The sequence below is a fragment of the Octopus bimaculoides genome, chromosome 29 (assembly GCF_046866305.1).
Source record: "Octopus bimaculoides isolate indiv1 chromosome 29, ASM4686630v1, whole genome shotgun sequence".
Classification (NCBI taxonomy): domain Eukaryota; kingdom Metazoa; phylum Mollusca; class Cephalopoda; order Octopoda; family Octopodidae; genus Octopus; species Octopus bimaculoides.
In genome coordinates, this window is record NC_142956.1 from 8,704,010 (window position 1) to 8,731,509 (window position 27,500).

Here is a 27,500-nt window from a genome sequence, read left to right on the forward strand (position 1 = left end):
ATTCAACAAACCAATGATCAAAGATGTTCCAGCTACAATGACCATCCCCTCTTATTTAGACATAATATATCTTGGACTACATCATCAAATGTATAATATAGTAGTTAGGTATTAGTGGTTATAGTTGTTCCATGGTCCAATTGACTGATGATGAAAGATGTTCCAGCTGTGACCATCCCCTCTTATTTAGACATAATATATCTTGGACTACATCATCAAATGTATAATATAGAAGTTAGTATTAGTGGTTTTGTTGTTGTTAAGCCCCCAAGTAATTCCTGGTTGTAGCTTTCATTCAGCCAAAGTGTACCTAAAACTACATTATCTAATGTACTACTATACACAGTAGTTAGTATTAGCGGCTACAGTTGTTAGTGTTTAGCCCTAGGTCAAAAACATTCCTGCTGTGACCATCCTGTTTCTTTTGGAATATATCTTAAACCAGACCTCATTATCCAATGTGTCCTTAATTTGAGGGCTGTTTGGATGTCATATCTAGCAGCTCAAGTGCCTATGTTGAAGGCTCTATTGTTGGTCAACCATTGCTGTGGTTAGCTGTTGTTGCTGTTTTGGTCAAGCATAACTGATTTTGTCTTTGATGTACTGGCTCTGGTTGGGTGCTTCGTGTATGACGGGGGCTGCTGTGCCAACACCATTCTGGGTGTAGAAAGATATCTCCTCTGGACGAGGCAAGAGTCCGATGCCTCCTTGGAAACTGCCAGATGGGGACAGGAATGAGGGCTCTGATGGGTCAGCATGCATTTGCGCAAGCAGTGGGAAAGGGTTGTCTGGCAGCTGGTCATAGGTGCTGCGTGTCGTAATTCTATTGATTGTTTTTCTTGTTATGCTTGGGTTGTCGCTGGGGCCAGGGTCTGTTGGGTCTGGAACCTTCTCAGCCCACATCACCTGAGATGTTTGGCAACCAGTTGTTGGGTCAAATCCTGACCGTACCATTGCTGACCGTTGGCCTGGTTCAATTGCTGATATTCCATCGATAGCATGGGGGTCAGGGACTGACATTGGAAATCTCCTGGGTGGTGATCCAGATCTATTTGGCAAACTCTTTCGAGATCTTGGTTTCGGTTTTACTACTTCGCCCCTCTGGCCACGGCCACCCTTTGGGGAAGAAGATGCGGCAGGTGCATAAGGATCAGCTGGAGTAGAAGTGTATTCTGGGGGCAGCCTATTTCCACCCATGCCATTCACTGTCCGAAATGCACTAGGTGGTGTATTGGTGTGTTGAGATGAGTCTTCATTCCTCTGTGAGGGTTGTGAAGTCTGCATGAAAAATGCTGTTGTATTGATTGGTCCAGATTTGGTTGGTGTCGATTCCATGTACCATGCTGCTTTTCCACTGACCGAGTCTTCACGGTGTGGGTCCGAATGCGAATGGTATCCATACGCAAATGATTTATTTGGATCAGGATTGACAGTTCGAGACATTATCTCACTGAACGCTGTTGGGAATCCACTGTAATAGGGATCACTCTGGTCCTGATGCGATGAATTCTGGACAAGGTCTGGAATACCAAAATGCGGATGGACAGGGCGAGAATGAACATCATCATCATCATCATCGGCTTGAAACTGTGAATGTGAATCTCGTCTTCCAGATGGTTTTGTTTGTGATTTCTCTGTTGCTGCCAGCATGGGGTCCTGCATGGACTTTTTAATGTAGGCATTGTTAACAACAGGGTTGGTCATCTGTCGTGGCTCCTCATCTTCTGTTTCAAAGTCAAAGGAATTGCCGACGCTGTTTGAGTTACCATTTTCAGCAAGTGTGTGGAAGTGCTTGACTTCCAAATCATTTTCATCTTCTTCATCTTCCCCATACCGTCTACCATCCTGTCTCTCTCTACTTCTTCCTCTATTAGAACCATTCTTTGACTGATGTTTCTCCCTTTCTTGTTTTTGTTCCTGCCGTTTTTGGATCTCTTCCTGAAGTTCTTCTTCAGTTATACTAACTCGATTGGTGTTGTTACCCTGTGATGGAACCTCATCCTCTGAGATCTTGTTTTCGCTTTGGTTGTGATGTTTTGCAGTGGAATTGCGATCCCTTGACTGAGCTGATGGTGCCTTATGTTGTATTTGTGCATAGGCCACATTATCTGTCTGTGGACCATTTGTTGTGGGGCTTTGATTATGACTGGACCTGTGTTTGGAATTTTTGTTCATCTGTGACAAGGGGTCATCATCTTGTTGTTGGACCCCAGTTCTCTTTGCTGGTTCTATGGAACTTTCTGTTAAAAGACAAGAAAAGAAAAGAAAAACATATAAATAGAAAAGATGAATAGGAGTGAAAAAGTAAGGGACCAGTAATTAGAGGGGTCAATGACATCAGCAAACATTATCCCCTCAAAATTGCTGGATATAAAGAAAAAAATAATAGAAAAACCATAAATAATGCTGTGTAACACAATTTCTGTCCTTGGGGGAGCAACTGTTATTTCCTATTTGCTGACCCCTACAAAGTATGAAGCTTTTGTTACATTTATTTAAACCCCAAAGAATCCCTATCAACACATGGCTATAATGCTCCCCCAACACTGTACTTGCTCAGAGATGCACATACTGTCAGTCAGAAAGGGACACGCTCAAGTGATTATAGTCAAGCAAGTGACAAGCAAGCAAATCTGTGGTGTTGAATAGAATATTTGCTATAATGGGATTTGTGCTTCAGCAACTCACAGAATCCGTCTGAAATGTATAGAAAATTAGGTCAGTTTCAAAACATTGATGTCTAAGTAACAAGAGCAAATCAGTGATTTCCTTTGGTTTCTGAAGAGAAGCAAAGCGGAAATAAAACTTACTGACCAACAAGAGAAATAAAAAGATTTTAGTGCTGTGGTAGGTTGAGGAATTCGGAATTTGTCTTCAATTTGGTAGATGCAAAAGAGAGGGAGTGAGAAAGGGAGAGAGAGAAAGAGAGAGAGAGAGAGAGAGAGGGAGTGAGAAAGGGAGGAAGACAGGGAGGGAGAGAGAGAGGGAGAAATATAGCTCTTAATGATTATCATTCCCCCAATAGGCTTGATAATTGTTAAGTAATATACCTCAATAACATGAAACCAATGATAGCCTAGTTAACACACAAATAAATAATATTTATCCACTGATGTGGTGTTGAGCACTTATTCTTCCTGTTTGATATTAACACACAGACATATATATATATATATATATACATACATACATACATACATACATACACACACACACACACACACACACATATATATATATATATATATATATACGTATATATATCCAAACAAACATATATATATTCTTTTATTCCTTTATATGTTTCAGTCATTTGACTCTAGCCATGCTGGAGCACCGCCTTTAATCAAACAAATCAACCCCAGGACTTATTCTTTGTAAGCTTAGTACTTATTCTATCGGTCTTTTTTGCTGAACTGCTGAGTTAAGGGAACGTAAACACACCAACATCGGTAGTTAAGCGATGGAGGGGAGGACAACAGACACACAAACATATACATATATATATATATATATATATATATATATATATAAAAATACAAAGATGGGACAAGAACGCAAAACATCCAGACAGATGATACAAAGAAAACAAGGACGGGTTATTCGGAGTTTTCTTTCCTCAGTCGAGTTCCAGATTATCTTTGCAATTTCGGCTGGTTATACTCGAGATTGCTCCAATCTGGCCAGCACTAAGGAAAAACTAAGCTAAGAGCATTAGATTCCTTGGAAGAAAGCAGCAAATGTATATAAAAAAAAAACGAAAAAAAAAAACAGAATGTTACACAAATACAAAAAAACAGGACATAACAACAGGTGTCTTTTGACTAAGGACGAAGTAAATTAGGCTGGCGTGTGTGGAAGTAAAGTCTTATGGCAGGGATACAAGATTTCACAGGCACAGAGAGGAATATAGATGTTGCACGGATAACGGCCGAACCAAGAAAGAAAGGTCAGGCTTGGCCGAACACCGGTCACATGGGGGGAGAGAAGAGAGAGAGGTAGAGGCAGAGGGACAGTAGAAATAAGGAGGGACAAGAAAAAAAAAATGAAAGAGACACAGTGAAGTGAAAGAGGAGGGAAAGTGAGCATGAAGAGAAGGCCAGGAAATGTGAGAGAAGGGGAACAAAAGAACGAAGAGTGGAATGAACGAAGGAAGCGTGAAAGGGCTGATAGAAAGAAGGAAAGAATAGAAAGAATAATAGAGTCATACAAAATTTAGATATATATATAGATATATATATATATAGATATAGATATATATATATATATAGATATAGATATATATATATATATAGATATAGATATATATATATATATAGATATAGATATATATATATATATATATATATATATATATATATATATATATATATACATATATATATATATATACACACACACACTTATATATAAATATGTTATATATTTGGGGATGGTCATATTTTTGCCAATTAGCTACACACACTATATACTTGTTTGTCACTTCCACCCTATCATAATTCTCATTTTAGTGCCCTTTGCCCGAAATCTTTTGTTCTGTGACCCTCCATTCCATGTGTCTCTACCTTTCTGTAAGGTTGGAGTGTTGCTGAAGAGGTTACTGTCTGAGGATTATGAAAGATTTCAGACAAAGGACAGTAAAATATGAATAATAATAAAACTAAAGTGAAGACCAAGTATATAAGGCATGTGGTTTATTGGTGAAAGTATGACCATCCCCAAACATAACAACATATATATATATATGAATATATATATATGCAGGCATGTATATAAATGAATGTAACAAGAAGAAAAATGTGACTCAACTTACTGTTGTTCTCAGTGGAAGGAGTGTAGCGGTAGGAAGGAGTTCGTCGCTTTGGTGACTGGTCTCTACCGGAACCCCGTGGGGACCGCGACTTCTGTGAGTGTTGGGCTTTGCTCTCTGGGTCATTGACAAACAAGTCAGGCAGCTGTTGTATCTCATTGTATGATGTCATGCTTCGTCCGCTGTGCCGGTCAGTGTCAGGGCGTGACCTAGACCCTGACCCTCTGTGTGAACCATGAGGGCTTTGTTGTTGTTGTGAGAGACCTCCACTAAAGTTTTGTTCAAAGTGACTTGGCTTTGTGTCAAAGGTCACGGTGTTCAGCCGTCCAGAACGTCTATGGCTCACTGGTTCCAGGTACTCAGCATATGGTTCCTGTTCCCCTGAGCTTTGATGTTTATTGTATTGCTTGCCAGTAGTATGAGGCGGGTTTAAAGCTGGCCTGTCAGCAATATTCATACTGCTACCTCTACTAATACTCCAGCCCAAGCTACCACTGCCTTCTCCATCTGACCTCCCCTTGCCCTGAGACGTTGCCAACATGGAATTCAACACAAGGGTATTGAATGCACGGTTCACTTGCCCTCCCCCATCACTTCTGATTTGTGCATTTGTCTTTTCCTGTCCCAAAACTGACTCTGACCCAGCAGTTACCACGCTTACCGTCGATCCATTGGTATTTAGTGGTACTTTAGTCAGGTTCTTGGAGCTGTGATGTTGGCGCCGCTTGCCTGTTAGTATTCCTGTATTATACATGTAGCAGAGTGCAAAGGCAAAGGCTATGAGTAGAAGCACAGCAATAATAATGCCAATGATGGCACCAGGAGCCAACCGTGACCCTCCAAACACGGCTTCAGGTTCATCAGGATCTCCTGTCAATAGAAACATTTATTAATTAAAAATAGCTAATTAATTAAAATTAAATAAACATATTTAATAATAACCACACAAACATTCTAAATCAGTGGTTCTCATCTGGGGTCCATGCTAGCAAAATAGGAAATTGGAGATCTACAGTAGTATTTTAAAGACTTCTTTACAAAGCTTTGCTTCAGAGAGATTTATTGCAAGAAACAGCTAGGTTTCTTGCTCTGATGTTTTACATAGTTCAACCAACACAAGTTAATGTGTGAAAAACAAAATAGGAATTTTGAAAGAAGTTTCTATGAAACTAGTTTGTAAACATTAAATGGCTATAGAGTAGGGGGAGGGGACACCAGAATAAAATAGTAAACAAAGGGGTCCATAGGTAAAAAAGGGTTGAGAACCATTGCTCATAAATAATAGCATGTATTAGGCTGTTCTGAAAATAATGCCTGCTCTAAGTGTTGTATTTTGAAACACAATTTTATCATAGTATTTTAATTATATTTTAAATGAATTTCGACATACTTAATAATTGATGTATGCTTTTCAATAATTTTCTACTTATTTCAGACAGAAAACATTCTTGAAGCATAGGCATTACTTTTCTTGCATGAGTTCAAGCTTGGGCACAATACCCCACAAACAGCTGCCAATCTCCACAGAGCATGGGGAGAGGGGTCCACAAGTGATTGCACAGTACGAAGGTGGTTTCAGAAATTCCATAGTGGTGATGAGAGCCTTTAAGATGAAGAAGGCAGAGGACAGTCATGCAGTCTTGACAATGAACAATTGAAAGCAATTGTTCGAAGAAAAAAAAGACTGATGTCAAAGTGTCAGAGAAATGTCTCAGGCACTTGGTGTCAGTATTGCAACTGTCTCACACAATCTGCAGAAGATTGGCAAGGTGAAAAAGCTTGATAAATGGGAACTGCATAAGCTCAGTGAAAATCAAAAAGTTTGGCATTTTGAAGTGTGCTCGATGCTCTTTCTGCAAAACACCAATGCTCCTTTTCTTGACCAAATAGTCACTTGTGATCGAAAGTAGGTCCTTTATGATAACTGTAGACAATCAGGTCAATGGCTTGATCATGATGAGTCTCCTGAAAATTTACCAAAGCCAAAGTTGCATCAGCAAAAGATTATGGCGATTGTCTGGTGGTCTGCAATTGGTGTTGTCCATTACAACTTTCTGGAAGCCAATCAGAGCATTACAGCAGAAGTTTACTGCAATCAGTTCACTGAAATGCATGCTCACTTGCAAACAATGAGGCCTGCATTGGTGAATCGGTGTGGCCCAATTTTGCTCCATGATAATGCAAAGCCACATGTTGCAAGAATGACGCTGCTGAAACTCACAGACTTGAGATATGAGACTTTACCACATCCTCCATATTCCCCTGATCTTTCACACACTGACTACCATTTTTTTAAGCATTCAAACACGTTTTTAAGGGATAAAACTTTTAGGTCCAAACCATAGATGGAATCAGCTTTCAAAGATTTCTTAGCCTCAAAGCCAATAAGTTGTTATTAACGAGGCATAAATAATCTTACTGATCAATGGCAGAGATGCATAGATGTTCACGGTTCATACTTTCACTAATCAATACGCTTCTATTGCTAATTTTTCCAGAATAAAATTATGTTTCTGAAATTGGCCATTATTTTCAGAACAACCTGATATATATTGGCTTGAAAACCCCTTTTGGATTGAAAAGTCAAAGGTTGCTTGTGGGACATGTACTGCACTCCCATGTAGATATGACAACAGCCTTCAACCTTTTCTATCCCAAAAGGGTCTTTCAACCCAATATAACATGTTATAAAGTAAAGTAGTAGACTGGCAGAATTGTTAGCATGCAGGGAAAAATGCTTTGCAGTATTTTGTCTGTCTTCATATTCCTAGTTCAAAATCTGGTGAGGTTGACTTTGCCTTGGGGTTGATAAAATATGTACCAGTTGAGCATTGGGGCTGATGTAATTGACTTAGCCTCTCCCTTGAAATTGCTGGCCTTGTGCCAACATTTTAAACCAATATTTCCATGCTATTATTTACAGATTTATATGTACTTTGACAGCCAATTCCAAAAAAGGAATTATTCTATGTTTTTTCAAAAGTTTATAAATTTTAATGAAATACGGCATCAACAATTAGTATTTAGCATGTAGGTGCAAGCATGACTGTGAAGTAAGAATCTTGTTTCTCAACTACATGGTTCCAGGTTCAGTCCCATTGCATTGCAGCTTGGGCAAGGGTCTATAGCCTTCAGACTGAGCAAACCCTCATAATGACGGGTTGATTCATTTGACTAAATATTCTTCAAGGTGGGACCCCAGCATAATGACTGAACCAACTAAAATGTAAAAGATATGTATATGTGCGTGTGTGTATATATATCAAGTATATAGAGTATATATTTATAATATACAGTGTGTAAAGAATCCAGTCATTTGAGCACAAGTTCTTCAGAAAGCTGCTATGCATTGCACACACACACAGTACAAAATCATCAGCTTTGTCAGGCAGCAAGTCACCGAATGCGTTGGCAGACAGGAACCATTCCTTGTGCAGGTAAAAGTACAAAAGCCTGCCTGATTTTGGTCATGTAGCCTGCCACGACTCCCTGTCCAAGACTATTTTTTAGGGCACAGTTGAGGGAGGGAGGAAGAGAAGCAGGCAGAGAAAATCCTAGTTTGACAACATTAAGGACTGGACAGGTGACAGCAAAGCGAATCTGCTTGACATGAAAGAGAACAGAGAGCAGAAGTGATGGTTGGTTTGAAAGAATCTCGAGTGGTGCAGTCCAATGATTGACTGCAGCCAATCACTGGGCTGCATCACTCGAGATACTTTCAGTTAATGGGTCTTGAAGATGATGATGATGATGATATCCACAGTATACAGAGTGTATTTAGTATATACAGTGTATTTTTTTAATCTTTCACATGTTTCATTTATTTAACTGTGGCAGCACCTTGAATTTCCAACTGAATGAATCAACCGCAGTACTTATTTATTTTTTTTGAAAGCCTGGTACTTATTCTATCAGTTTTTTTTGCTGAACTGTTAAGTTATGAACTGTTAAGCAGTGGTGGGGAACAAACACAGACAGACACATACACACACATATGTATATACACGATGGGCTTCTTTCAGTTTCCATCTACCAAATCCACTCACAAGGCTTTTGTTGGCTTGAACCTATAGTAGAAGATACCTGCTTAAGGTGTCATGCAGTGGGACTCAACTCAGAGCCATGTGATTGGGAAACAAACATCTTACCACAGAGCCACACATGCATGTATGTATGTATAAATAAATATGATGATTACTTCATCTTGACAGATGATAGCCATCCCATCACACAGCACAATCACTCTGTTAATGAGTCCTTAAATGACTTTTAAGACCAGCTGCTGAGTGACAGAGTTTAAAACACAAATGACAGATATTGTTCAAGTTTCTTATATATCTTTGCCCTTTGGAATTTGATTTTGAAGGAATTCTTTTGTGAACCAGCAGATGTCTTTTAAGTCCACATATTGTCTTACAAGTTTTATGACATTGACACAAATCATAAGAGGCAGTTGGTGTCCAAGATCATTACTTATTTGGGCATTACATTTTCATGTCACTTCATATGATTCTTGTATCCTGCTTTTGACAACAGAACACAATCACACTTAATACATATCCAATGTTCACTGTTGATTACAGTTCTAATTGTTCCTTTGTGACAGGCCTTTTTAAACTCATAACCAAAGATAAACCTCTGTATTTAGCCTTTGTTGACTTGGAGAAAGCCTTTCACAGGGTTCCCCCGATCCCTTATCTGGTTGTAGTTAGTAGGAGCTGTACAAGCTATGTACAGGGATGCTACCAGTAAGGTGAGGGTTGGCAATGAGTACAGCAAAGAATTCCGGGTACAAGTAGGTGTTCACCAAGGATTGGTGCCCAGCCCCTCTTGTTCATTATAGCCCTCCAGGCAATAACAGAGGAATTTAAGACAGGCTGCCCCTGGGAGCTCCTCTATGCTGATGACCTTGCTCTTATAGCTGAATCACTATCAGAACAAATTCCAGGTATGGAAGCAAGGTCTAGAATTGAAGGGCTTTTGAGTTAACCTAGTAAAAACCAAAGTCTTAGTAAGTGGGAAGGTAGACAAATCACAAATCCCTTCAGGTAGATAGCCCTGCTCGTTCTGTAGAAAAGGTATAGAGAGAAACTCCATAAGATGCACCCAGTGTTAGCTTTGGACACATAAAAGGTGCAGCAATATCAGAGGAAAGTTAACAAGGAAACTAGCTTTTGTATGTGGAAGATGTACAGATACAGTAAACACTGAAAATGTGCAGAAGATAGACCCCATCAACTAACAGGGGAACAAGCTAGAAGTAGTAGATAGTTTCCATTATCTAGGTAACCAAGTTAGTAGTGGAGGTGGATGCTCTGAAAGCATAGCTGTGAGAATAAGATTAGGCTGGGCAAAGTTCAGAGAGTGCCTACCTCTGCTGGCAACAAAGGGCCTCTCTCTCTCAGAGTGAAAGGCAGATTGTAAGATGCCTGTGTGTGAACAGCCATGCCACACAGCAGTGAAACATGGGCTGTGACAGCCCAGGATATGCGCGGGCTTGAAAGAAATGGAGCTGGTATGCTTCACAGGATGTGCAATGTCAGTATGCATGCTTAAAAGAGAGTAAACATCTTGAGAGAAAAACTAGGCACAAGAGGAGTCAGATGTGGTGTGCAAGAGAAACGACTGTGCTGATATGGTCATGTGATGTGTATGGATGAGGACAGCTGATCTGTAACTGTGGAGGGAACCCATGCTAGAGGTAGACCCAGGAAGACATGGGACAAAGTGGTGAAGCATGATCTTTGATATGCTGTGCTTGGGAAGACCGGTCAAGCCAAGTGAAATCATAGTCATGGCTGATGTTGGTGTCACGTAACTGGCACCCATACCGGTGGCATGTAAAGAGCACCTTTCAAGCATTGGCCCTCACAGAGTCAAAGTGGCTGAGTTCCTTTTGAGCATTGGCCCTCACAGAGTCAAAGTGGCTGAGTTCCTTTTGAGTGTTGGACCTCACAGAGGCAATGACTGAGACCTTTGGCATTATGTTGTGCTTGAAAAGACCCTTGAAATAGCAAAATTGCAATCCTGACAGATACTGGTGTCACACAAATGGCACCCATACTGGTGGCATGTAAAAGTACCCACTACACTCTCAGAATGGTTGGCATTAGGAAGGGCATCCAGCTGTAGAAAACCATGCCAAAAAAGACTGGAGTCTAGTGCAACCTTCCAGCTTATCAGCCCTGGTCAAACCATTCAACCCATGGCAACATGGATAATGGACGTTAAATGATGATAATGATGAAGAAGGTGAAAACATTTTTGTTCAGCCTGAGGGATAAAAGGCCTGTTGAGGAATCTGCAATAGCTGTGCATGAAGCAGACGTCACTCATGCTGAGAACCAGGAGTCTCAGATCTCGTGGCCCCACCTGGAGGACTACTTTTTTCTTATGACAAGGAATAAGAGGAATGCCAAAATCCTGTACTTCCAGCCCAAAGAGACCACCATCAAGGGTCAAGCAGTAAGCCTCTACATCTTGAAGTCGCATGTCAGGAGGAAACACCCAGCGCATGCCATCTAGTTTGAGGACAGGATCAAAGCTGGCTCATGGGAAACACAGGCAATCCTCAGGTAGCAGTGCCAGTGGCCAGTCACCACAATCATGAATAAAGAAAGCACACCAGCTCAGCACTGGCGACGTGTTTACCCAAACTGGCATTGGTGTCCATCAGTCTATGGTGGACAGAAGGATTGTAGACCTGTTTGTTGACAACATTCTAGCACTGCTTGTAGTGAAGTCCCCCACCCTTGTCAGCCTGATCTAGATGCTGAACCCCAGCAAGACATCGATGTCCCCCTGCACCCTGAGCAGGATGATCTTGGCCAGCTGGAGCAGTATCTCACAAGGTATTTTATAAATTAAAATTATAGAAGTTTATAAAATCATTATTATGGTGCACTTCATATTTTCTTAATTTAATTTAATTATTTATGAAATAATTATTTTCTTAATGTAATAAAATGTATAATAGCTGACTGAAATAAATGTCATAATATATAATATATGGTATATATATATTAATTTATCTTTATATATATATATATTTTCCACTCATGATTAAGTCTGCACAGCCAAAACTGCAGTCTTTAATAAAATAACAAATTAACAAACCTTAAGTTCTGAACTTATCAAATTCTGACCATCATTTCATCCCTCATCTTGGTTATTCACCCCCCACCCTATCTACAACACGTCACCTATCAAAGTCGTGTCACTATTTTCAAAAGTGTCATAACAAGCCTTTTTAATTAGGGGGTTAGCAGTGAGTGAAGCTAACTTTTTGGTTAGCTGTGCCCACCACTGATAATAATTCTTTCTACTAAAAGCACAAGGCCTGAAATTTTTGTGGGAGGGGACAAGTCGATTACATTGACCCCAGTGTTTCACTGGTACTTAATTCACCGACCCCGAAAAGACAAAAGGCAAAGTCAATCTTGGTGGAATTTGCACTCAGAGCATAAAGATAGACGAAATGCTGCTGCTGCTCTCCAATAATAACAATGATGATGATGTTGATGACAATGGAGGAGATGACGATGAGGATGTTGATGATGATGATGATGTTGATGCTGCTGCTGATGATGATGATAATGATATTACTGATGATGATGATACTGATGACAACGATGTTGATGATGGTGATGATGAGAAGGACATAAACAACATAATGGCCTGTTACTTACGGTATCCCTTTATCTCCAAAGAAAAATCATTCTCTGTATAGTATTGTATTTTAGGTCGATACAACGAAAGAACAGCAGAGCTAGATTTGGTGACAATCATGTCAGTTGTCTTGGAGCCGTGTCCCAGCTGCCTCTGAAGAAAAAGAAAACAAAAATAAAACAAAATCAAGATATATAAAAAAAAAAAAAAAAAAAGGTAAAGATGGCTTTTGATCACAAATGAGCATTTGATTACACCTAGAAAGTTCCCCTCCAAGGCACAAGGTTGTTTATGAAAGACCAGCAGTTTCCCATGTAAACTACTGATGCTGTCCATGGGAGAGGCAAAGGGGCCGATACAGCTTGGCACCAGTGATGTCACAACTCAACTGGAGCAACATGAAATAAAGTGTCTCGTTCAAGAACACAACACATAGCCTGGTCTGGGAATTGAACTCTCAAACTCATGATTGTAAGCCCAATGCTCAAATCACCGAACGATATGCCTTCACAGACACAGACACACACACACACACACACACACACACATATAAAGACCTCATTCCAGGCAAGGTTGTATATGGAAGACCAGCAGTCACCCATGCATACCGGTCTCCCCTCTTCATGCCACTGATGTTATCCAAGGGAAAGATGAAGGTCAATACAGTGGCACCAGTGATGTTGCAATTCATTTCTACAGTTGAGTGAACTAGAGCAATGTGAAATAAAGTGTCTTGCTCAAGAATACAACACACACATAAATATATATATTTGAAAGAATGAGTAGAGATGGCTTTTTTTGAAGGAATAATTTTTTATTTAATCTTAATAATAATGTTTACAGTGAGTTACTCTGATATTAGTTTCAAGCTTTCAAGTAGTTGTTTCCAAACTGAAAAATGTATGCTTAAACAGGAAAAGATTTTTTCTTACAAGTATACATACAAAAAAAAAAAATATATACACAGAAAAGAGAAATATTAAAAAAAAATTTTTATATTCTTTTCTCCTTTTTGTGTCTATTTTTTTGTATGTATACTTGTAAGAAAAAATCTTTTCCTGTTTAAGCAACCAGTAAAACATACATTATTCAGTTTGGAAACAGTTACTTGAAAGCTTGAAACTAATATCAGAATAACTCACTGTAAACATTATTATTAAGATTAAATAAAAAATTATTCCTTCAAAAAAAGCCATCTCTACTCATTCTTTCAAATATATATAATACTGTGCCAAGAACTTTTTCTTTATTATTCCACACACACACACACACACACACTAGCAGAAATACCTGGCATTGCCCAGGTCAAAGAAAATAATGAAATTTAAAAACACTTAGATTGCCAGATATCACATTGAAAGGTGAGACCCGCGGGCCTGAAGATGTGTCAAATGCCACCGCGGAAGAGGTTTTATGCTTCTCCAAGTACATCTAGTCAATCAGGTGATGACAGAGGTGGGTTAAACCCAAGTACTGGACACCTTCCTCCCGACGGTCCAAGTGTGAAAAAGAGGGGTATTCACCTATGGATGGCACCTGTGCCCTGACACTTGTGCCGATGGCATGTGTAAGGACATTTGAGCGAGATCGTTGCCAGTGCTGCTGGACTGGCTCCCGTGCAGGTGGCATGTAAAAGACACCATTTTGAGCGTGACCGTTGCCAGTACCGCCTGACTGGCCTTCGTGCCGGTGGCACATAAAAACACCCACTACACTCTCGGAGTGGTTGGCGTTAGGAAGGGCATCCAGCTGTAGAAACTCTGCCAAATCAGATTGGAGTGTAGCCATCTGGTTCACCAATCCTCAGTCAAATCGTCCAACCCATGCTAGCATGGAAAGCAGACGTTAAACGATGATGATGATGATGATAAAGGAGTGGATCATTGCCACATGGAATCATTGCCACATGGAATGTCAGAGGACTCATCATGGGGGAAGCTAAACGTGATAACATCTGAGATGAAGAGATGCGGAGTGAATGTCCTTGGGCTGTCGGAACATTGGTGGAACGGTCAGGGAAGATTCATAGCGCAGAGTGGAGACATGGTCTTCTTCACAGGAAGGGAGACTGGTCGATGTAATGGAGTGGGATTTGTGACGTCCAGAGAGGTGACCCCATCAGTCATGGGATACAATCCAGTCAATGACAGAATTGTCACCATACGGCTGAGGTGTCACCCTCTAAACACTACACTCATCCAGGTTTACGCACCAACGAGCGAAGCAAGTGAAGAAGAAATGCCGGATTTCTATGATGTTGTTCAGCAGACACTGGACAATGTTCCACGGACAGACGTCATTATCTTGATGGGAGATTGGAATGCCAAGGTGAGGAAGAGCATTACCAACAGTTCGAGTGTGGGCCAACACGGGTTGGGGGAGAGGAATGTAAGAGGACAGGGTCTGGTTGACCTTTGTATCACCAACAACCTAGACATCGGTAACACCATCTTCCAGCATCCCCTGAGAAGGTTGTACACTTGGACCAGTCCAGGAGACTGGTTTCGAAACCAGATTGACTACATCATGATTCAAGGACGATGGAGGTCGGCACTCAAGAATGTAAGGACACGACCAGGGGCAGACTGCGGAAGCGATCATCAATTGCTGTGTGCAACGATTAAGATCCGGATGAGGTCACGGCAAAAGCAGACGGAAACAACACGGTACGACGTCACAAAGATCCCGGAGGCTTTCAGTGTCGAGATGCAGAATAGATTTCTACCACTTCTCCAATCATACGATAACGGAGAGTGGAGATCAGACTTACTTTGGGAGAAAATGGTCAACATCACAAAGGAAGTTGTGGAGAGGAATATTCCCAAAAGACGGACTCTGAAGAGGCCGTGGCCATCAGACGACACACTAGAGGTCGCAAGAAGAAGGAGGAAAGCATAAGTAAGTGGAAACCATCAGAAATGGAGAGAAGTTGACAAGCAGTACAACGGACAGGCACTAGAAGACAAGAGGAACCATCAGGAAGAGATATGTCTGGAGGCGGAAGATGCGTCACAGAAAGGTGACATCAAGTCTGCTTTTCGTTTGGTGAAGGAATTGAGTAGAAAGAGGAAGTGGACTCCATGTAGTGACGTCATCAATGATAAAAAATGTAACACCCTGACAGAGGAAGAGGGCATCAAAGCTAGCTGAATCTAAAATCATGTGATTGGAAAGTAAACTTCTTAGCACACAGACACTCCTGCATCTGCTATATGTATGCACATACACACAAATATATACATTTATATATATACTTACATATGCATATACACCTATATATTTATACACACATACACATATACATACACACATATATATATACACACACATATACATATATATACACACAATACATATATATACACACAATACATATATAGACACATACATATATACACACACACACACACATACATATACTCACACATATACATATATATACACACACACACACACACATAAAATCAAAATAAGTAATAGAATGGCACCCCATTGGTAAGATTGGCAGTAATGGAAATATAATACTGTACACTTTGGATAATATATATAAAATGCAAAAATATATATATAAAATAAAAGAAGGAAAATGCAAACACTTTACATAGTTTTAACATATTTTCTAATATATTTTGTATTGTCTTTGTCGACCAGTTTCGCTTTTGCTAATCATGACATTGAAATTATTGTAATTTTGTATTTTCTTAAAATTACAATAATTTCAGTGTCATGATTAGCAAAACTGAAACCAGTCAACAAACACATTATAAAATATATTTAAAAAAATATTAAAACTTTCCCTTCTTTTATTTTTTTATATATATTTTTTGCATTACAACTCATCACATGGGGTAATCGAAATTCCTCCCTTTGTGTTACTCTATAGATACATACAAACAATTATGGAGGAGGAGGAGGATGCAGAGGAAGTGGTGCTGACAGAGAAAAAAACTATAGGAGTCAAACAGAACTTACTAGAAGGTTGCCATTTTTGGTACCATCTATGATCCTGAGATGAAATGCAGAGTCTTTGATGGCCACACTCTTGATGATGATCTGTAGTCTGTAGGCATTGTCTGTGGAGCTGGCTTCCAGGTAGAGGTCACAATACTGGCGAGGATTTGATGGTGTGACTGTTGATTTTCTAGCATTAACGATGATTGGCGTTTCATACACCTTCACCTTCTGATCGCAGGTACTGGGCTCATCCATATTGTCTGATGATGAACCGAGACAGAAGTCAGAGTTGTATTTGAAGATGAAGTTGTGTGGACAGTTTTTGAAGAATGAAAGAAAAAAAAAACAATATGTATATATATATAGGCATAGACATGGCCATGTGGTAAGAAGTTTACTCCTGAACTATATGGTTCTGGGTTCAGTCCCACTGTGTGGCACTTTGGGCAAACGTCTTCTACTAGAACTTCAGGCTAACCAGAGCCTTGTGAGTGGATTTGGTAGATGGAAGCTGAAAGAAGCTTGTCGTATACATATATACATATGTGTGTGTATGTGTGTGTGTGTGTGTGTGTGTTTGTCCCCCACTGCCACTTGACAATTGGTGTTGGCAAGTTTATGTCCCTGTAACTTAGTGGTTCAACAAAAGAGACAGATACAATAAGTAACAGGCTTTGCAAAAGAATAATAAGTGCTGGGGGTTGACTCATTTGACTAAAAGTCTTTCAAGGCAGTGCCCCAGCATGGCTACAGTCTAATGACTAAAACAAGTAAAAGGTAAACGATACAGAGCGGCCTGGAAACATGGGAAATTCTTGTGGAATGGGCTCCCTTTGACTTCAGCATACCTTAGAAAAGGGTTATCCTGAAGGAGGGGTACTTAAGGAAAGTCACAGATATAAATCATCTGAAGGAACCCATCATGAAAGAATGTTTTGAAATTGATGGAAATGTTCAGTTATAGCACTGGGTCCATGTGATTCTCACAAAGCACATTGAACTGTATCAGGGCAGTCGAACTATTTCACCCCTGCGTAACAACACACTGGGACTGCATTGCATTCCTCTGCCCTTTGAAAGCTAGCAGCGGAGGAATACACATGAATACTTTCGCCCAACCAAAGGGCACAAAGACTTAACAAACTTTCAGTAGCTGCCTAGAAGCTGGAAGGTTAATGTACAGAAACAGTGTTGTGAAGCCTGTTCATTCCATCTTCTATTATAATTATAAATGCTCATGATGAGAGATGCACATATTGTCAGCCACAAAGGGACATGCTCAAGTGGTTAAGCTCAAACAAATCTGTGGTATTGGGCAGAATATTTGCTAAAGTGATATTTCTGCTTCAGCAACTCAGCAGTGAACCTTTCTGAAATGTAATGGAAAATAGGTCAGCTTCACGACATTGATGTCCAGGAGACAAAAGCAAAGTTTGAAGGGAATAGTTTCCATTTGATTTCTAGATAGAAACAAATACGCAATAATACTCACTGACCAAAGCCCCCCCCCCCAATTTTTTTTTTTATTGTTACACCGTGTTATATGTGTACCTGCTTGATTGAAACACTGCCTAAAGCCAATTTTCATAATGAAGCTAGTTGCTTTTAGTTGCTGTTCACGTTGGAGTTTTAGACAGCATGTCCACTATGTGCAGTAATTCCATGTACCTATTACCTTATGTCATCAGATGAAATGCTACCTGAATTATATATATAGGTACGATTGGATCAGCTCAATGCATGACAATTGAATCTCATAGGTTTCAGCTCTAATGTTAATCATGTTCAAATCTCACAGTCATAGCAATAAGAACAAGAAAAAACATGTGCATAACTTGTTACTAAAACATGTAACAGGTGGAATAAACATGTATAACAAGTTATACACATGTTATTTTCTCTTATTATATCATCATCATCGCCATTCAACATCCATTTTCCATGCTGGCATGGGTTGGACGGCTTGACAATAGCTGGCAAGATGGAGAACTGCCCAGGCTCCTCCATTTGTCTGTTTTGGCATGGTTTCTAGGATTGCCTGAGTCCTTTTATGGGGTACTGACATGGTCACTTTTATGTGGCACCGAGATGGATGCTTTTACATGGCACCAACATGGGTGCTTTTACATGACACTGGCACAGGTGTCCTTATATGGAATCAGCAATGGATGCACTTACATGGCTCTAGCATAGGGGCTTTTACATGACACCAGCATGGGTGCTTTCATGTGGCACTAGCATGGGTGCTTTTACATCACACTGATATGGCCACTTTTACATGGCACCAACACACACACACATATACATATACATTAGGAAAAATTTCAAAAATTCCAGTTTTTTTTTAGGCAAATCAGCCTGTGATATTTTCTCTCTGTCAAGTTCAACTCTCGCTTGTCACTTTTCTCAATATCACAAATATAGCAAATAACTTATTGGTTCTCACTGTGAACCCTCATAAGATGTAGTGCTATGTTCAGAGATTAGTTTAGTTTTTATCTTTTGAATTGTTTCAATCACTGAAATGAGGCCATGCTGGTTTAGTCGAACAAATCAACCCCAATATTTATCTTTAAAGCCTGCTACTTATTCTACTGTTTTGTTTTGTTGAATTAGTAAGTTGGTGGGAGACATACATAAACACAAAGGCACACACATACTGATGTTGGTTGTCCATTCATGACTGATGAAGACCATCACCAGCTTTCGAGAAGATTCTGCACTCAGACAAGATTATACTTTACACTTGTGGCTCCACTAGTGACACACTTAGACATACATACATACATGATGGCCGTCCACTCGTGACCAAGGAAGACCATTGCCGACCTTCAGGAACATTCTGCGCTCTAGTACTAACTTACATTTATGGCTCCATTGGTGGCTAATGAGCCCTGCTCTTGATAAGCATACACAACCACAAACATTGCAGATTAAGCTTTCCCCATCCACTATACGAGCCGTGCACTTTCTCGCAGCTCGCATAAATTCTTCATGCTGGATACGTGCTCTCTCAAAAGTGTTGATCCCCTCCTTAACCTGTTTCCTCCATCTGTGGTGATGACAGGCATTGTTCTCCCAGTCAGTGTCCTGCATATCACAGGCCTTTAATGAGGACTTGACACAGTCCTTAAAGCGCAGCCTTGGTTTCTGCCGGAGTCTCCTTCCATTCACAAGTTCTCCATAGAGCATCTGCTTAGGAATCCTGCTATCCTTGTTCTAAAGTAAAATTCTTACCACACAACCATGCCTGTTGTACAGAAAGTTTGAAAAAATCCAAACAAGTAATTAAATTACTCACATATTGTGACTGGTAAAACTGTTGGCAGGAAGAACAAACAGCACAATATTCCAATGAAGCTTGTAATCTGAGTCATCGCTGTTTAGAATTATTTGTTGAATTTAGAATAATATGGTCTGTTTCAAAGAAATAACTGAAAAGAAAATAAGATTGCAAAAAAAAGTGACATATAAATATTGGGTTAAAAAAGCCCCTTTGGATAGAAAAATTTGAAGACTGCTAATGGGACTTGAACTCACATCTCCTGTACTCATGACAGGCATTCTACCAATGTTCCAAAGCAATCCTGAAAAATTCTCTATCCATTTTAGAAACTTTATTCCTATCAGTGAAAATTGTATGTTGTTGATATCAAGAATTTTATAAACTTTTGAGAGAACTTGAAATAATTCATTTTTAATGATGTTTAAATATTGGATTGAAAATCTCTTTTGCATACAAAGAACCCACATCTCCTGTGTACATGACAGGTGTTGTACCGTTGGACTAAAGCAATCTTTAGAAATTCTCTCTCCATTTCAGAAATTTAATTCTTATCAGTGAGAATTGTATGTTGTTTTTAACCCAATATTTACATGCTGTTATTTAAAAAAGTAATTATTTCATGTCCTCTCTCAGTTTCTAAATTCTCCTGACCTCAACACATACAATTTTTTGTGGTAAGAATAAATAAAATGGAAAGAGAATTTCAAACCTGACAGTCTTCAACTTTTTCTCTCCAAAAGGTTTTTCAACTCAATTTAAACATGTTATTATAGATTCATCATCTGTTTTAACAACATGCTATTCCCACTGGTCTGAAGGCATGTGGCTCAGTAGTTAGGGTAGTTGGTTCACAGTTGTAAAGTCATGAGTTCCATTCCCAGCAGTGCATTGTGCCCTTGAGCAAGACACTTTATTTCACATTGTTTCTATCCACTCAGCTGGTAAAAATGAGTTGTACCTGTATTTTAAATGCCCAGCCTTGTCATATTATCTCTTCCTAAGAACTATGTTATGGGTACATGTGACTGTGGTATCCTCAGCCATTTGCATGTTAATTTCATGAGCAGGCTGTTCTGTTGATTGGCTCAACTGGAACTCGCATCGTTGTATCCAATTGAGTACCAGTATTCTCACTGGAGAGGATAAAAGTGCTAAGATGGATACAAAAATTTGGAAGATCACTTTGGTTTAATGGTAGAAGATCTATCATGTTTACAGATGAGAGTTTAAGTGCTATGGATAATATTTGACTTTTTTTATCCAAAGGATTTTTTAACCCAATATTTAAACACCACTATTTATAGCTTTATCTACTTCAAGTTCTCTCAAAGTTTTTAAATTCTTAACCCCCCCCCAAAAAATTTCTTTACTAAATGAAATAAAATCCAAAAATTACAAATAAAAGAAATAGTGGAAATATCTGCATTGAGTTGAGATGATGTTGTTATAGTTGTTGCAGTAACATTTGCAGTTCAGCCCCAGGACAGTCTTGATCCAACAGACCAATAGTGGATCCAGGACTAAATTATCTAATGTATAATATAGCAGTTAGTATTAGTGGCTATAGTTGTTGTTTTGGTTTAATTCCTTCATCAGCAGTCAGTTGTACGTCATAACTATTTCAGCATTTACCAACTCTATCAACTCAACCAGAGAATAATGTCCAAGTTCTTTTGAACCACATCACATTGTGTGTGTTTTGTTTTTTTCTGTTTCTATACCTGTTCATTTCATTTGGCCTCATCTGTTTTCATTATTTTAAAAATATTTTTGTTTGTATTGCATGCCTTTCTGTTTCACGATTTCAGGGGAGATTTTAAAATGTACCTTAATCCCCTTAGATTGCAGATAATATTTCTGAATCTCTTTGATTCTTTAAATGTGCTGGCCCCCTGATAATTAATCGATATTAATTAATATATTAATATATGACTAATTACCAGATCTTATAATAATATTTACACATTACTCATGTTCTCATTCTGAATATATTCGACGCAGTAAATAGTTTCTGCGGATATATTCCTGGAATTAGCGCGCCAAAACGAAGACTTTTGAACTTTACCATTAAGCTGTAATTAGCAGAACCATATGCACGCGCACCCATGGCGGTGGGCAACTATGTATACGATTCTGAAAATTGCTGCTACATTACAAATCAGGCTGATGAGGAATAGACAAATGGTAAGAATTTGTTAAATCCGAAACCTGGTTCCTGTTTAATAATGATTTTTTTTAGGTGATTTTAAATGTCTTGCCCGCTCACGTTTTTGGTATGCTGCTATATTTCATGTTGAGAACTTTTTAGGTCTTAATAGACACAAAATGTGATCTATTTCTAGCGCATTAATTGTCCACGTTAGTGGTCGACGTTATTTAAAAAAAAATATATATATATATATATATATATATATATATATACACACACACAAACAACTGTCAAAGTATAAAATACGTCTTAAGTTTATGTGCTAACGTGTTTGTGCTTGTGTATAACTTGTTCGTGTGTGAATCTTGGTTTATAAGTAGGTAAACAGGTAGGTATGTGGGTAGGTAGACAGATAGGCAGAGAGACAGATAGATAGACAGAGTGACAGATAGATAGATAGGCAGAGAGACAGACAGACAGATAGATAGATAGATAGATAGATAGATAGATAGATAGATAGGCAGAGAGACAGATAGATAGATAGATAGATAGATAGATAGATAGGCAGAGAGACAGATAGATAGATAGAAAGATAGATAGATAAATAGGCAGAGAGACAGATAGTTAGATAGGCAGTGATAGACAAACAGATAGATAGATAGATAGGCAGGCAGAGAGAGAGACAGATAGATAGATAAGCAGAGAGACAGACAGACAGACAGATAGATAGGCAGAGAGACAGACAGACAGATAGATAGATAGTATAACTAAGTTTATGTCTTGGGAGAGTCATTATGCCAATAATGTTATTAGTGTAATATGGCGGTGAAATGCTAAGCGGAATTTCGTCTGTCTTTATGTTCTGTGTTCAAATTCAGCCGAGATTGACTTCGCCTTTCATCCTTTCGAGGTCGATAAATTAAGTACCAGTTACGTACTAAAGTCGATCTAATCGACTGGCCCCCTCCCCCAAAATTTCAGGCCTCGTGCCTGGAATATAAAAGAATATTATTGGTGTAATGACTGCCCCTAGACACAAAGTTTGTTTCAACACACGAGTTCATATCAAAAGTTTTGGAAACCAAATACAAAAACGAACTCAACTCACTTTTCTGAACACAATCTATGGTAAAGATGTTCCTGTTGGTGGTTGGTAATTACTTCTCCAGTATGTCCCCAACAACCGTTGTGTTTCGTTGTTTTTCTTTTTCACTTCCTCTTCTTCTTCTTCAACCTCTATTACAACGATGATGGAGATGATGACGGACGACGGTAAGTTGTGAGTATTAATTAATTAAAAAAAATAAGAAATAACGATAATTAGTGAAGCGTTAATGACTGATCAAACCAGGAGCTTCTTTCTTCACTCTGGCACTTCGGACATTTGAAACAGTCGGCCGCCATTTTGAACAGGTAAAAAATATCAATAATTAAATAAGTATAAATATATAAATATCAAGGTAGATCGTAACAGGTAGACATGCGGACAGTCAGGCAAACAGATTGATTATACACGCGAGAGGAAATGAGAAATAAAAATAACAATAGATTTTAAGGTGGTGGTAGTGTTGTGTGACTTTCTAAGGGAAGGCGAACATTTTTTTCCCACATTCACCTGTCGTGCAACAACAGCACCATCACCACCACTACTACTACCACCAAGACCACCACCACTACAACTCTTATCCGTCATTGTGTTGTCCCGTGTCGGTCCTGGTTAAATAAACTTTATAATCAAAGAGTGTTCCAACCGAGGCCATTCCTCCCGCTTTTCAAAGACAACAACGTATGATTTGAAGGATGTTCAGCTGTTATTTCTACACCGTTGAGCCACTACCTAAAGACACCCACGCTGGAGCAATATTTTAAAATTGTAAGGCGGCGAGCTGGCAGAAACGTTAGCACACCGGGCGAAATACTTAGCGATATTTCGTCTGTCTTTACGATCTGAGTTCAAATTCCTCCGAGGTCGACTTTGCCTTTCATCCTTTCGGAGTCGATAAATTGCGTACCGGGGTCGATCTAATTGACTGGCCCCTCCCACAAAAATTTAGGGCCTTGTGCCTAGAGAAGAAAAGAATATTTTGAAATTGTTGAAAACTCGAAATTTCACGAGTCCTTCCTTATTTAAGAAGTCAAGGGTCATTTTAAGGAGATTATTTAGGGTGTTATTTCTATTTCAGGAGATTTAAGTGTTATTTCTGCCACGTAGAGGCGCCAGCATGACTACACAAGTGCGCCCAGCCCGTCGACTTTGTTTCCTCATAACTTTCTGAAAAATCTTTTTATCTTTTCTTTTACTTGTTTCAGTCATTAGACAGTGGCCATGCTGGGGCACCGCCTTCAATATTTTTTTCGTCGAATGAATCGACCCCAGAGTTTACACTTTTCTTTTTCTTTCAATCAGTTTCTTTGCCGAACCGCTAAGTTACCGTCCGTAAACACACCGACACAGGTTGTCAAGCGATGGTAGGGAACACAAACACACACACGCACACACATACACATACGACGGGCTTCTTCAGTTTCCGTCTACTAAATCCACTCACAAAGCTTTGGTTGGCCCAAGGCTATAGTAGAAGTTATGACCTCCCAAAGTCTGGGGGGTAAAACCCTGTAGTTATGCCGAAGACTTGTCCTCGGTGCCACGCAGTGGGACTGAACCCAGAACCATGTGGTTGGGAAGCTAACTTCTTACCACAGCCACACCTGCACGTATTCTGTATTTTTTAATGAAATTTTCAACAAATACCTTTCAGATTGCGTAGATTGCGAATATACCGGAATTTGTTGTTCAAATGTTTTATTTTAAATTGTTAGAAAATTAATGTGATGCGTCCTTCCTTTTTATTAAGACAGTAAGGGTGATTTGACTGTTGTTCTTAGCGGCCTAGGTAAACATATGGAAGTTGACCCTTATTGTCGAGTTTTGTTGTTTACATAGACACCATATAAATAACATAGCCGTCCCCACCCACACGTAGAATATTTGGGTTAAGCCAAATTAACGGTGACCTAAATAGACAATGACGTATATCCGTACATACGAAGTCACACACACACACGAACTTTGATCTTAACCGATAGGCTGAATGTGTGTGTGTGTGTGTGTGTGTGTAGTTTGGTTGGTTGAAGTGGTGTACAGATCTTATATATTAATAGGAGGTAGTCTGGATTTTGGATAATTATTTATTTAGCTCTTTCATCTCGTTTGCTGATACATCACTGAAACAAGATAAAAGCACTCTAAACAAATAAATATCCAAAATTAATTATCCTTTTTTCTTAGTATGAGATTTCCTCACAGATAAAGAGCATAGGTATAAAATCTTTGGGGAAAGGAACAATGATGGAGCTGGTGGTGTGGGCATACTTCTTACTGAGAATGGGTTATTGAGGTAGTCTGAGTGCGTGATAGAAGACTTAGATTAGTTTTGAAAAATGGAACAGCAACCATTATCTCAGCTTACACCCCTCAACTGGGACTACCTGATGAACAGAAAGACTGGTTTTATGACACCCTTTTGCAGACTACCTGATCGACAAATGACAGTGACCTTCCGTTTGTGGCTGGTGACTTCAATGGGCATGTTGGGCAACATCCAAGTGGCTTCCATGGCATGCATGGTGGCAATGGATTTGGTCCGTGTAACTAGGCTGCAGGAGTTCTGTGATGCAAATGACCTTATGATCTGCAATACTAACTTCAGGAAATCTGCCAGTTACCTGTTCACCTACCAGTCTGGTGGGCATACTAGTCAGATTGACTACATTTTTACCAGAAAACATGAAAGATATGCCAAAACTTTCCCAGGTGAAGAATACACCCTTCAACATAGGTTCGTTATTATTGACTTTAGAATCAAGGCTAAAAAGCTGCCAAGAAGACAACCAGTGTTGAACAGAAAGATCTGGAAGCTTAAGGATCCTCTGCATGGTCATAGATTTAGAGACATGTTACTTGAAGCTTTTGACAAAAAAAGAGGAGAATGTAGTGACATGGAGGACAACTGGAGGTTCCCCCAGGATAACATATTGAGGGCCACTGACCAAATTTGTGGCTGAGGAATTCAAGACTGGCTGCCCCTGGAAGCTCCTCTACACTGGTGACCTTGTTCTTATAGCTGAATCACTACCTGACCAAGAGAAGAAATTTCAAGCGTGGAAACAAGGCCTGAAATTTAAGGTCCTTAGAGTTAATTTAGCAAAAACAAGAGTCCTAGTAAGTAAGAAAACAGACAAATCACAAGTCCCTTCAGAGAGAAGGTGCTGCTTGGTATGTAAGAAGGGTGTTGGTGGAAACTCCTTACTTTGTACCCAGAAGAGGTATAGCAATATCACAGGAAGGTTAACAGAGAAAATAGTCTTTGTGTGTGGGTACAATAAGCACTAATAATACACAAGCAATAGACTCCCTCAAATGCTTGCGGAGGTTAACCAAGTTAGTAGTGGAGGAGGAAGTTCTGAAAGTGTAGTTGCTAGAATAAGGACAGGTTAAGCAAAGTTCAGAGAGCTCCTACCTTTGTTGGTAACTAAGGGCCTGTTCCTCAGAGTGAAAGGCAGATTGTATGATGCCTGTGTGCATACAGCTGTTACATGGCAATGAAACATTGGCTTTGACTACAGAAGACTTGCAAAGGCTTGAAAGAAATGAAGCTAGTATGCTCCGTAGGATTCATAATGTAAGTGTGCACACACGACAGAGTGTAAATGATTAAAGAGGAAATTTGGATGCAAGAAGCATCAGATGTTCTGTGCAAGAGAGAAGACTGTGCTGGTTTGGTCATGTGATATGTATGGGTGAGAGCAGTTGCACATATATATATATATATATATATATATATATATGTAGTGAAACTACCTACCGTCACTAGATACAAAACTGCTATCGCCATTCTTCTCATTTAAATATAAACACACGCGAGCGTAGCAGAGAACCCATTCCTTGTCATCACGTGACTGATCATTATTCGAATCAGCAACTTCTTCGAACCGTTCCCGCCAGAACGCAAACTGACCAATCACAGCCCTTAATAAGGTCACGTGATAGTGTTTTTCTATCACCGTCTGGGAGCCCCCTTAACGCCTTAAATAGAGCAAATTTGTCTCGGTCCAGTTTCTCTTTGAGAGCTGTTCCGTGTACCACACGACAGCAGCAGCAACAATCAGCCAGCGACCACTTCAACAGCTTCGTCCAGCCAACGATGACCACCGCCGTCGCCACATCAGCAACACGATTCTACGATTACTACCAAGCAGCCTTTTCTCCACCAGCGTCTACACGACTTACTATGTACACCAATCCAAACCACCGCGGCACATCCCTCTCTTCGATTCTGTTAGGTGACTTAGCTTCACCACGATAAATAAACAGACAAGAGATCTCAGCCAGCGACGAACATCTGTATAACAAGAATCACGGCCCGGCATCGATGCCACGACATCACAACTAGTGATCAGCTCTGCCACACTCAGCCTCCCCTCCTTTCACATACAGACTCATACTATTGGGTACACAAGAACTGGTATAAAATGCTCACGTGTTATTTACTGACTCTTTCTATCTGCTGTAATAACTCACATACACACACACATGTATCACTCACATACATACTTTTATTTGTACAACGGCC

The 27,500-nt window shown here is 39.6% G+C and overlaps 2 protein-coding genes across 3 annotated transcripts in view; one reads left to right on the forward strand and one right to left on the reverse strand.

The window, feature by feature from the left end:
- LOC106868300 (uncharacterized) overlaps window positions 1–23,917 on the reverse strand; it is a 24,281-nt gene extending 364 nt beyond the window's left edge. The window contains exons 1-6 of the mRNA XM_014913488.3: window positions 22,976–23,917; window positions 19,734–19,866; window positions 16,451–16,692; window positions 12,499–12,631; window positions 4,814–5,680; window positions 1–2,240 (exon numbers count right to left, since the gene is read on the reverse strand). The exon at window positions 1–2,240 is cut by the window's left edge and continues 364 nt beyond it. Of these exons, the coding sequence (XP_014768974.2) occupies window positions 574–2,240; window positions 4,814–5,680; window positions 12,499–12,631; window positions 16,451–16,692; window positions 19,734–19,809 (2,985 nt within the window). The 5' untranslated portion in view covers window positions 19,810–19,866; window positions 22,976–23,917 and the 3' untranslated portion in view covers window positions 1–573. The remainder of the gene's footprint in view (window positions 2,241–4,813; window positions 5,681–12,498; window positions 12,632–16,450; window positions 16,693–19,733; window positions 19,867–22,975) is intronic.
- The window catches only part of LOC106882336 (uncharacterized), a 78,234-nt gene continuing 72,413 nt past the window's right edge, over window positions 21,680–27,500 (forward strand). For both annotated transcript variants that reach the window (XM_089345520.1, XM_089345522.1), the window contains exon 1: window positions 21,680–21,902. The gene's annotated coding sequence lies outside the window, so the exon portion shown is untranslated. The remainder of the gene's footprint in view (window positions 21,903–27,500) is intronic.